The sequence below is a fragment of the Xenopus laevis genome, chromosome 8L, assembly GCF_017654675.1.
Source record: "Xenopus laevis strain J_2021 chromosome 8L, Xenopus_laevis_v10.1, whole genome shotgun sequence".
In the NCBI taxonomy this organism is placed as follows: domain Eukaryota; kingdom Metazoa; phylum Chordata; class Amphibia; order Anura; family Pipidae; genus Xenopus; species Xenopus laevis.
Window position 1 is genome coordinate 129703087 of NC_054385.1, and position 18923 is coordinate 129722009.

Below are 18923 nucleotides of genomic sequence, written 5' to 3' on the forward strand. Positions count from 1 at the left end.
CTGTACAAGCTAATGGGACAGGGGACTGTTTTTCCGTAGTGTATTTTAGATGGCAGAGAAATGCCTGAAACCACTCTAAATTATTTTCTGTTTGCCCACTTGCTAAAATTCAGGACAGTAGCAGCAGTGCTATTAGCCCATGGAGGCACTATCAGTTAAGGCAACTGAATCCTTAATTGCCATTCCCTTCCCATTGATCTGTTGATAGGCTGCTGGGCGGAGGAAGGGGGTGGTATCACTACAACTTGCAGTTTATCAAGGGAAGTTGAACACAAGTCACATGATTGGGGGGACCTGGGAAATTGAAACCATGTCTAGGCCCATGCCAAATTTCATAATCAAATTTGAAAAAATCTGTTTTCTCTTTTAAAAAATGGATTTCAGTGTGGAATTCTGCTGGTGCAGCACTATTAACTGATGCATTGATTGATGTTTTCCTGTGACAGAATCCCTTTAAGTCCAGGGTAACTCGTGGGCCCAATGAACTGTGCCTTGTGCCTGATGCCCAATCAAAGATACAACTGGCTTAAAGTGCACAGTACAGGAGCCACACTAGGTGCAAGTTTTATATGTATTGAAAGATTACAGCTTCATTTTGCACCCATCAAAGCTCAAAGATTAAATGTGCAGTTATTATGAAATATGGATGAAGCCTGTATTAAGTGTTAAGTGATCTCAGGAATTAGTGATTTAGTAATGCAAGTGAAATTAATTGAAAAGTTCTGCATTTATATATTTATAATATTTAATCAGCTGGTATTGTTTCCTATAGACATGCACCGGGTTCCATTTTCTTTTATTCTCTTTGACTGACTCTCGTATTTTGCCCAATAAAATAGATTTTTGCCTTTTCAAAGCTGTAGACTTCTCTAGTCAAAATATATGGAAATGGAAATGTTTTTTTTTTTAACTGAGCCCCATCATATCAATCTACTTGACTTTGGAGAAATACCAGGGAAATGTTTTTGGAAAATGTAAAAAAAATGTTAGGAAATACAATTGGCCATGCTTGAATATAAGTTTGAGCTTGATGCATGTGTGTCATGTTTTGGCCATAAGTGCATGTAACTATATGAATACAACATAATTTACACAGTGTCTCTGTTAATCTAATGGGACGAGTTTCAGGGCTGAGACCAAGAACTTTTGCTGGGTTTATATAAAATGTATAAACAAGGGTAGAAGTTAATGTTGAATAGAAAATTCCCGTACATGATAGACTGAATTTGTAAATAAAAAGAAAGGTACTTACAGATTAGGTCCATGGGAGAAATTGTGTATAAAGTCAGTTGGTAAATGAGTTCCTGTGGTTGTGCAGTAACACCGTCAGTGTCATTATATTTTATATGTATAGACTTGATATCACAGGAAATTCACTGAAGCCCCATCTTAAAATATAAATGAAACAGTATTGCTGGGCAGAATGACAAGCATACTGTAGATACAACTCAGTAACTGTTTCAGGCTGATGCCATGATATATAATAAAGCATAATACTATAAATAAGGTTCCCTATAGCCTGATGGTGTAAGAATCCCTGCAGCTTTCTTACTTCATCCACCATTAACACCTCACTCACCCTCAGGGCTTATCTGACTCTTATCTGAGGCTGTTGCTGTGAGATGTACATTTTTCCCTTTTTCTTCTAGTTGTGATACCACATGGAGTTTTTTTGTTTATAAAAGTTCTAGTGTGTAGTTATAGAGCTATGAATTATCAGCTAAAACTTTTGCTGCTGCTGATCATTACAAAGGTTTGTGAGTTGTGTGCAAGCTTTTAAACCCTTTCCTGTTTCACTGATGGTCTGTGAAACAAAAATAAACCATCCTACGTGCCGAGTCGAAACAGTAACCACAACCACAATGTGAATAATATCACAAAGCAGAGAGCGATGTGCCGACATTGTGTCGCTCTCTCAGCAGCAGAATCAGTTGTGTGCGCTGGTGTTATAAATTGTGTGTTTGATCAAAAGCACAGAGCTTAGAGGGAACACTGAATTGTGACTGTTGCTGAATTACTGTCAGGGAAATGATCACTGGTTGGAAGGATTTGGAAGGAGTTGGAAAGAGTTGGAAGGAGTTGGAAGGAGTTGGAAGGAGTTGGAAGGAGGGACAGTAACTTCTACTCAGCAATCTGTGATGGAAATGACTCTCTTCTGTGAAAAAAAAGTGAATATAAGAGGACTTTTATATTCACCAGAACAATAGTATAAACATTGTGTCCACAATGTACTGTAGGTATAGATTGTTCTCTCCTCTTAATATAAATTGCTTCCCATGCTTATTCCTTAGTCTTATTGCACATTATAAACAAGCTAACTACTCTCTACTATTTACATAAACATGTTCTCCTAAAAGCAACATCATAAATAAACAATGTCCCCTTCTACATCTCCAGTTATCTTTATCCCTAGACCTCTATTGATGGGGTATATGTACTGGGTATGTTCCCCAATGACAATTTAATTCTGTGATTCTTAACTCTAATCACTGGTTTCTTTGTGACTTCTTCTTCTCGCATCATCTTCACTTTAGGGTTACACTCACGTTACCCATCCTGCTGGCTGGGAGGAACCTGAGCTTATCTGCAGTGAGATGAGAAGATACTCAGTACCTGGTACACCCTGACAAAGTGTCTTCCCATAATCAAACAAACAATGATCAAACAATGCATCCTTGGGGGACCCTATGAAATAAACACTTAAAGGACAAGAAACCCTATTTTTAACACTATATTTCATTCTAGGTCCAGGTACTTAAGTCTATCAAGCTATCTTATATGATGCTCTCTTCAAAACACTTATTCCCACACATATCCCCATTTTTTTTAAATATCTGTCTGGAAATGTTCCTTTTTCCACCAATTGTAAAAACATCATAAAGGGGAATATTTAATAAGATTTGAATGGAAAATTTGAATTTTTGAGTTGGATTATTGGTCAAAACTCACAAATTCGAGTTGAGAAAAATCCAAACTCGAATTCGAGATTTATCATACCTCGACCCTGGGAACAATTCAAATTCGATAACTAAAACCTTCCAAGTTCATGTAGAAGTCAATGGCAGAGGTCCAGTGACCCATTTGAAGATGTTAATAGCCCTCCTGAGATTCAAGTTTTTTTCAGAGCATAGTTCTGTTCAAATTTGATTCTAATCCGATTTAAGTTTTCGGGTCGGTAATATTCTTCGAGTTTAGACTTCGAGTTGTTTCTTAAATAAGATACCATTCGCGTTTCAAGGTCATTCTAGATAAAAATAACATTCGACCTTTGATAAATATGGCCCAAAGTGTATTTATTTACAATATATTTTACTTTATTTGTGTATTTGTGAAGAGTATAAAACTGTTACAGTAAAGAAAAACAACATTTTAAGTTTTCATACTGTTATGTTTGTATAACTTTATTTGTAGGGATGGGTGAATTTTTTTGCCTTGTTTCCTTGTTTCGCAGCAGGAATGACGCCCATAGACTTGTATGGCATTGTACGACAAAAAAAAAAGATGCGCGTCAAAAAAATGACGGTGCGTGTCACAACATTATATAAAAGTATACACATCGAAGACAAATCAAAAAATGAATATATACAGAGTTCAACAGGACACAGGAGTTCATATGACCGCTTTCCTGTATTTGATGGTAAAGATTTTAGAAAAGAAATGTAATTTCTTGATCAGTCAGAGAATTCAGTTCTTCATAAAAACCACATTCAGTAAACTTTTCTTGTTTATACTCAGGGAAGACAAATCACACAATAAGGGGCAGATTTATCAAGGATTGAATTGAAAATGTGAATTTTCAAATTCAAATTTCGAGTTTATTTTAGTGTAATTCCACTATCGAATAGTCATAATTCGATTTGAGTTAAAAAAAATCTAAATTTGAAGTTTTAAAATTTATCTAAATTTAAATTTTTAAAATGTATTATGTACCGTCTCTTTATGAATTCAAATTAAACTATTCACCATCTAAAACTGCCGAATTGGTGTCTTAGCCTACATTCAATTTGGAGTCGTTTGGTGGACTTTTGAAAAAAAAAAAACATTTTTTGTGAAAAAACTCCATTCAAATTCAATTTGAATTTGATTTGAGTTTGCAGGTTGATCATATTCACCCAAATTTAAAAAATTCAAATTGTTTTAATAAATTTCAAATTGGTCGTTTTTTCCCCCGACTTTCGAGTTTATGGGAGTAGATATATAAACTCGAAATTCGACTCTTGATAAATCTGCCCCTAAATGTACACAGTTGTTTATATGACTTATTTCCTGTATTTGATGGTTAGGATTTTAGACTAGAAATGTCATTTCTGGACCAGTCAGAGAATTCAGTTCTTCATAAAAATCGAATAGATGCAAAAGGCGCTAGAGAGCTCTCAGTTGAGGGATGTTACTTGCTGTTTTGCTGTTTCCCCCTTTTATTACAGTATATGTAACACATGAGTGCTTGACCTGAACAAATTAAAAACAGTTATAAGATCACAAGGCTAACATATAACACTGTTCAAGATACAGAAATCAAAAAGTTTGCTCACCCCTAAACTGCTTATTAGTGATAGGTAAATTTCTGTTTCTATTTATTGTTTTAATAACATAGCATATATCACATTTCTGGAGAGGAGAAGTTTCAGTTGTTCTCATGATTAATCATGTTTAAAATCCTGCACTGCTATAAATCATTAATGCTTTTTAAGGGGCAGATTTATAAAGGGTCGAAGTGAATTAGAGGGAATTTTCGAAGTAAAAAAATTCGAAATTCAAAGTAATTTTTTGGATACTTCGACCATCAAATAGGATACTTCGACTTCGAATTGAAGTAAAATTGTTCGAATATTCGACCATTTGATAATCGAAGTACTGTCTCTTTAAAAAAACTTCGATTCCAATACTTCGCCTAATTAAAATGATAAAATGATGTCGCTATTTCAATTACTACTATTTTTTGAAGATAAATAACAATAATATTTTGTTATATTATGATTATTCACCAGCTTGTTATAGTCACATCTAATGCTAGCGATAGAAAATCATATCAATAATAATTTTAACATTAAATTATAAAGAGTTATTATTATTATTAATATTGTGGCATCTGTTAGAAAGGTTTAAAATATATCTCATTACCATAGGGTGCATTGTTAAAAAAAATCTTAAAAAATAGTAATATTTGTTCATGAAATGTTTTTAAGTAGTATTCTGGGCCAATAGATCCTGCACCATTATCATTATTATTTATGTTGTTATCATTAGCAATTATAATATTACAAAGAATATGTTTTAGTGGTAATATTGTTATTCTTGCTTCTAGTACAGTTACAATATGTATGACAGGAAACCATCTCTCTTATATAAAGTTCTCTAACCTGTAGTAAATGGTTACTGATTTGTTTTTCACAAATAGGTTATTTTATTCTTATAGATATTGAGATATAAAGGGCTTATTATTATTTATTATTCCTCAACTCAACCATTCTTTCTTAGTACAAACAACAGAAACATGTTGTGTGTCCGTAGTGCATAAGGCATTGTCTTATGTGTAGGAACTCACAAAAATGGTAACTATATTGAAAACTGTATAAAAAAATAAAAACTACTTTTGAAATTTGATTTATTAAAGGAGAAGGAAAAATGTTATCACTTGGGTGTGACAAATTTTACTTATTTGTATTAATAGTAATAGAGGTACTTGTATTAGTATATAACTACTACTACTACTACTACTACTACTACTACTACTACTACTACTACTTCTTCTACTAATTATTATGCTTTTTCATAAATCCATATGTTTCATTGGTAGAAATGTTAGCTTCACTCATTATTCATATCATTAAGTTTGAATTTTATATGCTAAGTAGTTATGAGCATATTTGTGGTGTTTTGCCGACAAATTTGCAAAACTGCAAAGAAAATTAGCAAAACAGCGAAAAGTTTGCAAAACACGTTTTTTGATGAGTCAATTTCTTTTAAATTTTGTCATATTTCTTATGCACATGTAATTTTTTTGACGCACAACTTTTTTTACGTGATTTATTAACTAAACGGATGGCAAAAGTGTATTTTGTTGTATAGAGTATATTAATTGTTGAATTTGCAGCTAATATTCTGGGCATCACTCCAATATATGATAGGTCTGTAGGTCTGGGGCATGAGCACCCTGATCCCTGCTAGCTTTGATGAGTTAAACCCCTTATTCTCCAACAAATACTGGATGCCTCTTCCAACTTGATATTTTGTAAATCAAATTGCATTGATTTCAGCTGTACTTACATTTTTATTGCTGTGCACAGGAGAATCTAATAAAAGAACATAAAAAATAATGAATAATTAATAAATACAAATAATTGCAAAGATCTATCCTAATAATTGAAAGATCTATCCTGATCCCCATTCGATGTGTATGTGTGATAATCTATAAAAAAAATCTCACAATACTGGGAATACCTCTGGACTCCACTGCTTAATATTTAATACATTTGCCTTGATTTTTTAATAAATATAAATTCTTAAATTGTGTTTTTATTTCCACAAATCTTTTTAAAACATGTTCTTCAGCCTGCCATAATATCTAAATATTTTTACTAGTCTAAAATTGGAGGTGGAAAGCAGGTGAAAATTGTTTTTAAACTGGATAATGTCAGTGAAAATAAAATAAAGTTAATAAATAATAGTTTTGTGTAACTAAGATTAATTCAATAACATATATAAAACAGGAATGTTTGACTAAAGAAGGGCTGATTCTCCCATAAGGGCTATTTTTAAATGTGGTCCAGCTTGTACATCTTGTAACCCTTGAAGAAGGGCATTGCCTGTAAAATGGTGGGTTTTTGTGTGATCCTGGATACTGGGAAACCTGGTGGGAAACAGTTCTTAAAGGAACAGTAACACTAAAAAATTAGAAGTTCTATATGATCAACATGCAGATACCAAGCCATTCGTTAGTAATTAAAAGGATTATCACATATCAGTAAGACTTACCTTTCTGGGAATGACTGGAATAAATGGAAGTATAGCAGATACAGTGTTTTACATGGACACCACAACTGGCTGCTCAAAGCCAAAGAGAGACTTTTTAAATTATTTAAATGTATTTTAGCATTTGTACATGTCCAAAGTGCTACACGTGTCGCCTATCTAATCTGTGTTTGGCGCAGACTACTGTTTGTTTGATATAACAAATAGAAAAGCATTGAAGAAATTATTTAACTGTCCTGTTCGTTTCAACAAATAAATTGCAAAAAATGACATAAAACTCATGAGTTGGCGACAGCTTGCTAAAATTTCACCAAATGCTTAGAAGTTAATGCTGATTTTAAAATGCACATTTTTCTTAAACCTAATTAGTGATGGGCGAATCGAAAAATTTGCAAAACGTATTGAAGTCATGGGCTTCAAAATAATTTTGGCGTGTGCCAATTTTGATGCGACTTTTTTTATATGCGCGACTATTTAGTCCAAATGCATTTAAGTCAATGGGTGTCCGAATAATTTTGAGGTGCGTAAATTTTGATGCAAGCAACAATTTTTTTATATATGAGACTGTGTGGTCCAAATGCAAGTCAATGGGCGTCTGAATAATTTTTATGCACGACAATTTATACTCGCACAGAAATTCTGACGTGCAAAATTGTTTTGGACACAGCAGATGTTTTGGCGGTGTATTGCCTAATGTATTGCAGTCATTAGGCACCACCACCACTCACCTAGGGGCATATTTATCAAGGGTCGAGTTTCGAATTGAAAAAACTTCGAAATTCAAATCAAAAAGACCAACCAAAATTAAGTATTTTATTTGGTCAAATAGGTCCATATTCGGCTGAATTCGAATCGTACGAATCGAAGGAATAGCACATTTGATCAATTACGATTAGAAGTTTTTCCCAAAAAAAACTTTGAATTTTCAAAGTCCACCAATTGACTCTAAATAGGTTCTAAGAGGTGAGTTTTTAGATGGCGAATGGTCGAAGTTTTAAAGAGACAGTACATGATAAATTTCGATATTCGAACTTATTGAATTTTTCTCAAATTCAAATCGAATTTGGACTATTCCCTAGTCAAAATAGCTTGAAATTTTAATTTTTTTCATTCAAAAATTCACCTCGAGCTTTGATAAATCTGCCCCCTAGTCTTTTCCGGCTACACAAAATTTATGGCAAAACTCTAATCCTGCCATTGGCATTTTTTTCACCATTATTTTATTCCTATGGGAGTTTTAGGGAAACAAAGCACATGACAAAATTCTAGCACAAATTTGCCAAACTTTTCACCAATGACAAAGATGTTTTGCCACAAAACTGCATCAGGCAAAACAATCTGATCATTAATAATTTGCTCTTAATACTTATTCCTTACCCAAGTATGATATATCTTCATACAGTATTTCCGGACTGTGTATCTCTTCATCATTCCTTGTTCTGTGTGAAGGTGCAGTTAATTAAAGAGTTCATTACTGTACTGAATAGTGTGGTTCATGTTTTGGAGACACACTAAACCTACTGTAGTTTTTAAACCTATCAAAAGTTTTTAAAATAACAAGGGTCCAGTTTTAATGGAACTGGATCATCAAACTCAAGGGAATATGTGCGCTGAACAAACAGTCTAATTACTTACCTAATGTGGGGTTTTGAAGAGATCATATCTAGAAAAAAATGGAGATGAAAAAAGTACACATTCAACTAACTCTCCATGAACACAAGCACATTCATATTCTTCTACTTAGCTAAATATAACTTTAACATTTTCATATAATTTCATACATTTTCCTCTTTCATAGATATACAGATATAGTTGAGTAAAAACTCTTGTAATTGCAGTAGTTTGGACTGGCCCACATGTTGGGTAGATTTTTTGTCACTTTGAGCTTAATGCTCAAAACATAAGATTGTGATGTCTTTCCATTTGTCCATTGTTGTTTATGATACATCAGCATGCTAATGATGACTCTCTTTCTGACATATTATACAATAAAATAACTTGTAAGAGGAGAGGGACCCTTTGCAGCTATTGTTGCAGATAAAAGATGTAACTGCTTAGTTACCTGTTTTGGGGGGGCAAATTAGCAGTGATGCAAGTTTGTGTCGCAACTTGAAGGTAATGATGATTGTGATAATAAAAAGCAACACTACCAGTATCCCCGTGAGAGATGGCACCAGGTAAGTCAGATATCTATCTATAAGGAAAAATGAGAATATCCTCTAAATTATACTTTATATTATAATAGTATAGGTTACTTTATAAATGTAAACAATATATGTATGTATGTATGTACTGGAGGCAAACAGATCCAAATTGATCCCTGGACCTCTCCTATTGACTTAAACAGCAATTCGGGAGGTTTTAGGTGGAGAATAGTCGAATTCTTAAAGGCCAGACTATAATTAGGGACAGATTTATCAAAGGTTGAAGTGAAAATTCAAATTTAAAAAATTAGAATTTCGAGCCAATTTCGTGTACTTTGACTAGGGAATAGTCCAAATTTGATTCAAATTTGAAAAAAAGGGAAAATATGAATTTCGAAATGTATAATGTACTATCTCTTTTAAAATTCGACTTTGACCATTCGCCATCTAAAACCTGCCAAATTGCTGTTTTAGCCTATGGGGGACCTCCTAGAACCTATTTGGAGTCAATTGGTGGACTTTGAAAAATCAAAGGTTTTATTTGGAAAAACTTCAAATCAAATTCAATTGAATACAATGTTAATTCGATTCATACAATTCGAATTTGACCGAAAACTGACCTATTGGGCCAAAAAAACTTCGATTTTTAATAAATGTTTTAGATAAATCTGCCCCTAAATCAATTTTTTTTTAAAAAAAAAAAACTCAAATCACATTTGAATAACTCCCTAGTCTAATTTGACAGTTTGACCATAAAAAAAAAAAATAGAAAATTCGACCCTTAATAAATCTGCCCCTTAGTGGAGGCACATTTATCAAGGGTCGAATTTCAAAATCATGTGGATTTTTAAAAAACTCCCATAAACTCCCATGAACTTGAAATTCGACCAATCAAAATTTATTATAAAAATCTGAATTTAGGTGGATAGGATCGACCTGAAAACTTGAATTGAATTCGATTTGAGTTTTAAAAACTCGATTCAAGTTCTTTTCTGTGAAAAAACTTGAATGTCAGGAAGGCTGCAAAAATCACCAAATTGATCCCTATACCTCTCCCATTGACTTATACAGCAATTCAGAAGGTTTTAGGTGTCGAATAGTTGAATTTGAGTTCTTAAAGGGCCAGAGTATGATAAATGTCAAAAATCAAATTAACATCTTTTCAAATTTGACAGTTTTGGCCATAAAAAACTCGAAAATTCGAATGTGAAAGTTGACCCTTGATAAATCTGCCCCTTAGTGTTAAACAAATTTTTAACCAATTGAACTATCTCAGGTGCTATTCCAGTTAACCAATATTTGAAACATATACAGACTTATATATAAAAGATTTTTACTTTGCAACCTAAACTGTATTTTTAATCGCAACACCATTGTCCCAGAAACAAAATGCATAGTTAAAGCTTGCTGTTACTATAAAATTACAACTCTACTACCAACTCGTCCTTGTACTGTGTCACTCTGTGGTGTTTTAAGCAGAGAATTTGTCCTGTTTTACTACTTATTAAGCACAGTTTCTAGCATCCAATATTCTTTGTTTAGCATTAAGGAGGGTTAGCTTCTACTTACCCTGTATCTGGATAGTAATAATATCACTCCTCTTCCTCACACTGCCGGTTGTAGTTTGTACCTCACAGGTATAATTCCCAGAATCCTCCAGCTGAGCTGAGGGGACTCCATATTGGTTGGATAAACTGAATCCCTGCACATTGTGCCCATTTCTGTAGAAAACAAACTGTAGCTCTGTAGTCTCTCTGTGTGGGCTGAGCTTTGTGTCACATGTTATGGTCATGTGATCTCCTCCTGTCACCTGATCTGAGCTCACTTTTATTTGTGGGGTGGCGAACAATTCTAAAAGAGGAGAGTGTAAACAGAAAGGAGGGCTGATATTAAATATTAAACACAAAGGGGCCGATTCACAAAGGGTCGAATATCGAGGGTAAATTAACCCTCGATATTCGACTGGGAATTAAAATCCTTCGACTTCGAATATCGAATATGGTCGAAGTAGCCCAAAAAACACTTTGAAATTCAAAGTTTTTTTACTTCGAATCCTTCACTCGAAGTTAGTGAATCAGCCCCAAAGACTCAACAATTATTTTTTCTTATAAGAAAGGACATACGTTTGTAATAGACATTATGGACCCATCTATAAAGTTTTTTTTTTTGCATGGTCTCTCCATACAAAAAAACCCAAATTCCCACCAGTTCCATAACCCTACTCTTCTATTCACCTATATCCCTCAAGTGGTTTCCACAATTGGCGGGACAGTGAGTAAAATGGTAAGAAATGTGTATGTTTTAATTAAGTGATTATTTGGGGGACCCAGATGCATATATATCAATGGGCCCAAACTTCTTATACTACTACAAAACATGCTTAGCAAGCACAAGAAGCTTTGGGCACGGTTAGGAATGTAGAATGGAAAGAATGTCTATGGCACAGACAATATTTTATCCGACAACACCAGGGTATCTTAGAATATTAGAGGCCGTATTTGTGATCAGAAAGCAGGGCACTAAGTTTGCACCCTTCCCTGAGCTTAGTGACTTTAGGTGCAGGTCTTTGCTCTTTAGTTATGAAGTCAGAAGATCCGAGCATTCTTATCATTGTATCACTACTTGTGCTCAGAAGTGCTGCCCTCTAGTTTACCTGTCATTCAGAAAAAGGAACAGTTTAGTGATGGGCGAATAAATTCGGCTGCCACAAATTCGCTGCGATTTTCTGAGTTTCACTGCTGGCGAATAAATTTGCAAATCTCCCGTGAAGATTCGCCCGTGTCAATTTCCGATTTTTCTGTAAAAACGTTCGATTTGCTTGATATTTTTGTGAAAACGTTTGAATTGCTTGATTTTTTTAGTGAAAACATTCGAATTGCCCAATTTTTTTGGTGAAAACATTTGAATTGCTCGATTTTAGAGATAACTTTCAAATGGCTCTATTTTCTCGTGAAAACATTCGAACTGCTCGATTTTTTTCGTGAAAACATTACAATTGTTACATTTTTTGGTGAAAACTTTCAAATTTCACGATTTTTCGTGAACTTTCCGATTTCACTATTTTTCGCACATTTTTCACAATTTCGAAAATTTTGCGGGAAATTCACGAATTTTTGGGCGAATCAAAATGGGAGAAATTTGCCCATCACTAGAGACATTTAATAGTTTAATTTGCAAATAAAGATATATTTTGTGAAACAATTACTGCTCACCTTCTATCTCCATATGTACCACATTGCTCCTGTTCCTCACATAAAATAGTATAGTAATAGTATAAAATAGTTCATGTTTCTCTTCCCTTGATTAGGTTAATCTGTTCTGTACTTTTCCACATTGATTTACTATTTATTACTAGGAAGTTTGGAAATTCTTGATTGCATTTAATTATAGAAGGGCATTCGATCACCAGTTATATTAATAAACATAGACATAGACACTGTGGGTGCCTGTACCTTCTGTTGTAAGTCCTCGGTGAATGATCCAGCTAAGGGAGGGTATTGGAAGTGTCTGAGTCCCCTGTATGAGGACAGGTGTTGTGCATGCACCTGCTACATGGGAGCTATGTCCAATGGAAAAGGTACTTTAGGGGAGGTAGTGCTACCTGGGGTAATATAGCGAACTCCTGGGAATGGACATAACTGTGTTTTACCACCCAGAGTGGAGTGTGGAACTGTGTCCTAAGGAAAGACTGTACCTGAAGTTTGAAAACCACATGATTACACTAGTGCAGGGTTCATATTGTTTGTAATATCATTTTGCCTTTTCTTCAAGTTATTTAAAGTTCTATTTGTTTGCTGAAACTTGTGTGTTTTATTTGTTCTAGTGTAATTCTTCAGTGCCCACTAGAAGGAGACACTGCATTATAATTCTTAGTATCTTACACATAGCAAAGAGGATTTTGAACTGTTAAAGAGAGTGTACATACTATGCCACAGAGTGGTTAAGGAAAGGGTTACATATGCATATATTAATATTAAACAGAATACACTATAATACAACTATTAACTGCTAGGGCAGCACAAGACCATTCACTCTAGAAACACTATAAACCAGCTTTTCCCTAAACTAATACAGGTAATGGAAAAACACATTTATTACAAAAAAACTAAAATTCATTGAAGTTACAATGACACAGCCCACCAAATCAGTTTATATCCTCAGTCTACACCCAAAACATTTATTCAGACACTTTTTTATGTATGTTTTCTTTGTGATCTGGCACTTTAACAAGGAGAGTATATCATACTGTTGGTAGCCAAAAAAAACTGTAGTGCAGTGATGATATATTTATATAATATAATACACAAAAGCCTTGAATATCCTGTAAATTATATCCTTATAAACGGTGACTAGTGATGTCATCAGTTATAAATGGTGAGTTCTGATGTCATTTCTGTCACATGACTCACTGAAACTTGTGTATTATAATAAATAAAGCACCCCCAGTTGCAAAATATGAGGATATTAGAAGTTACCTCGGAGTTCTGTATAAAAACACTCAGCCTTCGGCCTCGTACTTTTATATGGTCATGAAACTCCTCGGTAACTTATAATATCCTTATATTTTACAATAGGGGGTACTTTATTCACTATATATTACATCTCAATGTTTTTCCAATTCTTTTAGAGCTGTTCACTATCCCACAGATTATAGTGAGCCAAGATGTGTTGGTAAAAGGAGATCACATGATCATAACATGTGACACAAAGCTCAGGCCACACAGAGAGACTACAGAGCTACAGTTTGTTTTCTACAGAAATGGACACAATGTGCAGGGATTCAGTTTATCCAACCAATATGGAGTCCCCACAGCTCAGCTGGAGCATTCTGGGAATTATACCTGTGAGGTACAAACTCCAACCGGCAGTAGGTAGAAACCAACTAGTTTTTCCTTTCTTCTAAATTATAAAATCTATTCTATAGTTTAATCTCTTCTATACTCCTTTGTATTTGATTTAGCTTGTTCACTGTCTGTTAATTCTAGACTTCTAGGGCCCATAGGTCATTCCAGTTGGACTAATGGAAAAAAATTATTTCTCAGAAATAAACATTTTCACAGATTTTTTTTGCAAATGTAATTGCTACAGAAATAAGAATATGTTATATTTTTCAATTTTTTCCACTACTTGTCCCAACTGCATATACAATGTAACAGTAGTCTGGTCTCCTCCAGCCAAGACTCCATTCCCCACAAGGACTTGCTCCAGTAGCAGTTGTTAATGAAACCTGTTGTCTCTTGTATGGTAACATTCTAGGCTAAGGGGCAGATTTATCAAGGGTCGAAGTGGATTTGTGTCAATTTTCGAAGTTCAAAAAGTTAGAATTTTCGAAGTACATTTTTGGGTACTATGACCATTGAATAGGCTACTACGACTTCTACTTTGATTCGAAGTAAAATCGTTCAAATATTTGACCATTCGATAATCGAAGTACTGTCTCTTTAAAAAAACTTTGACTTTAATCGTTCGCCAAATTAAACCTGCCGAAGTGCTATATAGCCTTTGTAGTCAAAGTAAAATCGTTCGATCGATCGCTGAAATCGTTACTTCGACTGCAAAACGGTCAAATAAGGTAAAAAAAACTTCGACTTTGATATTTGGTGTCGAAGTATAGCCATTCGATGGTCAAATTTCGAAGTATATTTCACTTAGAAATTCGACCTTTGATAAATCTGCCCCTAAGTGTGTGCTGGAGTAATGCAATAAATTAAACTGCATAACAAGTCAAAGATATATAATATCAATGCAAACAAATGAAAACTTATTGAATAGGTATTTTATTAAAAACTGAATTGCTATTTTCTTTTGTGTCAAGCAAGAATGAATGCATGTTCTGCTGGAGTGTATAATGGACAAAATGTTTGGTAGATTATTTATGCAGAGGAGACACAACCGGCTTCTTATATATGGAGCAGAGTAAAGTTACTTGTAGCCTGGACAGTTTACTGGAAAATGGTGTAGAATTTGTGAATAAAGAAGAACATGGTCAATTAAAGCCTACGGGGGGCGGAGACATAAAATATTTTACTGACATTTTTTCACTAAAACATTAAAATTCGTACTTGACTTTCCAAATGTTTGATATTTATTAAAGGTCCAGTAACATAAATTTTTTTAAAAAAAATCTCTTGAAATCTCTAAGTCTTGATTAAGACTCCTCTTCAGAAAAGGTGATCTGGCCATCCATTGCGCGGCGCTCAATTTCTTCTCCCTGCCTTCCTTATAGGAGATAGCCAGGGAGGAGAAATCAAGTGTTGCACAATGGATCATCACCCTGTAGCCATTTCTGAAGAGAAGCGCAAACGGAGTTTCTGTAATTTATTTCTTAAGAAAGACTTCAAAGTTTCATTTGTCTTTGTGGTTTGTTTTCCTTTATACTAAAAAAAAATTGATGTTACTGGTCCTTTAATAGCTAAAAATGTAATGAAAAACTTTATAAGCTTGCAATTTCATGTGGAATTCAATGGGAGTTGTCCTATGGAAAATGTAAGGATTGTTTTTTCAAGTTTTTTTTTTAATTTTTCGAAAATTTTTGAGAGAGTCAAAATGATAACTAGAATGTGAATTATATGCATTTGTGAAGTTTTTTTCACAATTATTATTGCTTGAGTTTTATAGTTTCAATTTTCAAATCTGAATTTGAAAGCAAACATTCTAGTTTATTAAAATTTTGAGTTTAATGATATTAAAAAAGACTTCTAAAATTCAGGCATAATAACAGAATCGTATAGTTAAGCTTAAAAAATACAATCTCATGTGAAGTTCACTATGTTTGGTTTCAGACAAATCCCAAACTATTCCCCGGGCTGAATCTCACAAGACTGATATTGTGTTTCTTTCTATTTATCTGGGCTGTGTGTTTAATCTGTCACCACATCAAGATAAATAAAACACAGGAGATCTGATCTGAGAGGAAGATTTGTCTGCTGTTTTCTTTTCCTTGGATGAATCCTCCATGTTCATTAGAGATGTCGCGAACTGTTCGCCGGCGAACTTGTTCGCGCGAACATCGGGTGTTCGCGCTCGCCGGAAGTTCGCGAACGTCGCGCGACGTTCGCCATTTTGGGTTCGCCATTGTTGGCGCTTTTTTTTGCCCTCTCACCCCAGACCAGCAGGTACATGGCAGCCAATCAGGAAGCTCTCCCCTGGACCACTCCCCTTCCCTATAAAAACCGAAGCCCTGCAGCGTTTTTTCACTCTGCCTGTGTGTGCTGAAGAGATAGTGTAGGGAGAGAGCTGCTGCCTGTTAGTGATTTCAGGGACAGTTGAAAGTTTGCTGGCTAGTAATCGTTTTGATACTGCTCTGTTATTGGAGGGACAGAAGTCTGCAGGGGTTTGAGGGACATTTTAGCTTAGGTAGCTTTGCTGGCTAGTAATCTACCTTCTACTGCAGTGCTCTGTATGTAGCTGCAGTGGGCAGCTGTCCTGCTTCTGATCTCATCTGCTGACTGCTGCAATAACAGTAGTCCTTGTAAGGACTGCTTTTATTTATTTTTTTGTTGTTTTACTACTACTACTACTACTACTACTATAAGAGCCCAGTGCTATTAGTCTAGCAGTGTTGGGGAGTGGGACTGGTGTGCTAATCTGCTGCTCCTAGTAGTTCAGCAGCACCAACTTTAATTTTTTTTTTTAATATTCATTTTTTTTTTATTTTACTTTTTTTTATTTTACTACCGCTGTAGTAGTGTATAAGTTGACCTTTTAGGCATTATTTGCCCTGTAGGCATTATTTGCACAGTGTTTTCTTCAACCCGCCATCGAGCTGTGTGACCTTGTTCACATTCTGTCTAAATATCCATAATATTACCGTCTCCAGAAAAAACACCGGAGTGACTTTTTTCAAGCAGCCATAATATATTTTACGTAATCCGTATCCACCGCTGTAGTAGTGTATACGTTGACCTTGTAGGCATTATTTGCACAGTGTTTTCTTCAACCCGCCATCTAGCTGTGTGACCTTGTTCACATTCTGTCTAAATATCCATAATATTACCGTCTCCAGAAAAAACACCGGAGTGACTTTTTTCAAGCAGCCATAATATATTTTACGTAATCCGTATCCACCGCTGTAGTAGTGTATACGTTGACCTTGTAGGCATTATTTGCACAGTGTTTTCTTCAACCCGCCATCTAGCTGTGTGACCTTGTTCACATTCTGTCTAAATATCCATAATATTACCGTCTCCAGAAAAAACACCGGAGTGACTTTTTTCAAGCAGCCATAATATATTTTACGTAATCCGTATCCACCGCTGTAGTAGTGTATACGTTGACCTTGTAGGCATTATTTGCACAGTGTTTTCTTCAACCCGCCATCTAGCTGTGTGACCTTGTTCACATTCTGTCTAAATATCCATAATATTACCGTCTCCAGAAAAAACACCGGAGTGACTTTTTTCAAGCAGCCATAATATATTTTACGTAATCCGTATCCACCGCTGTAGTAGTGTATACGTTGACCTTGTAGGCATTATTTGCACAGTGTTTTCTTCAACCCGCCATCTAGCTGTGTGACCTTGTTCACATTCTGTCTAAATATCCATAATATTACCGTCTCCAGAAAAAACACCGGAGTGACTTTTTTCAAGCAGCCATAATATATTTTACGTAATCCGTATCCACCGCTGTAGTAGTGTATACGTTGACCTTGTAGGCATTATTTGCACAGTGTTTTCTTCAACCCGCCATCTAGCTGTGTGACCTTGTTCACATTCTGTCTAAATATCCATAATATTACCGTCTCCAGAAAAAACACCGGAGTGACTTTTTTCAAGCAGCCATAATATATTTTACGTAATCCGTATCCACCGCTGTAGTAGTGTATACGTTGACCTTGTAGGCATTATTTGCACAGTGTTTTCTTCAACCCGCCATCTAGCTGTGTGACCTTGTTCACATTCTGTCTAAATATCCATAATATTACCGTCTCCAGAAAAAACACCGGAGTGACTTTTTTCAAGCAGCCATAATATATTTTACGTAATCCGTATCCACCGCTGTAGTAGTGTATACGTTGACCTTGTAGGCATTATTTGCACAGTGTTTTCTTCAACCCGCCATCTAGCTGTGTGACCTTGTTCACATTCTGTCTAAATATCCATAATATTACCGTCTCCAGAAAAAACACCGGAGTGACTTTTTTCAAGCAGCCATAATATATTTTACGTAATCCGTATCCACCGCTGTAGTAGTGTATACGTTGACCTTGTAGGCATTATTTGCACAGTGTTTTCTTCAACCCGCCATCTAGCTGTGTGACCTTGTTCACATTCTGTCTAAATATCCATAATATTACCGTCTCCAGAAAAAACACCGGAGTGACTTTTTTCAAGCAGCCATAATATATTTTACGTAATCCGTATCCACCGCTGTAGTAGTGTATACGTTGACCTTGTAGGCATTATTTGCACAGTGTTTTCTTCAACCCGCCATCTAGCTGTGTGACCTTGTTCACATTCTGTCTAAATATCCATAATATTACCGTCTCCAGAAAAAACACCGGAGTGACTTTTTTCAAGCAGCATTCATATATTTTACGTAATCCGTATCCACTGCTGTAGTAGTGTATACGTTGACCTTGTAGGCATTATTTGCACAGTGTTTTCTTCAACCCGCCATCTAGCTGTGTGACCTTGTTCACATTCTGTCTAAATATCCATAATATTACCGTCTCCAGAAAAAACACCGGAGTGACTTTTTTCAAGCAGCCATAATATATTTTACGTAATCCGTATCCACCGCTGTAGTAGTGTATACGTTGACCTTGTAGGCATTATTTGCACACTGTTTTCTTCAACCCGCCAT

General features: G+C 35.1%; 1 protein-coding gene across 1 annotated transcript in view; it reads right to left on the minus strand.

The window, feature by feature from the left end:
* LOC121397353 (Fc receptor-like B) overlaps positions 1–18923 on the minus strand; it is an 83955-nt gene that overhangs the window by 7101 nt on the left and 57931 nt on the right. Inside the window, exon 5 of the mRNA XM_041573992.1 lies at positions 10686–10967. Within this exon, the coding sequence (XP_041429926.1) occupies positions 10686–10967 (282 nt within the window). The remainder of the gene's footprint in view (positions 1–10685; positions 10968–18923) is intronic.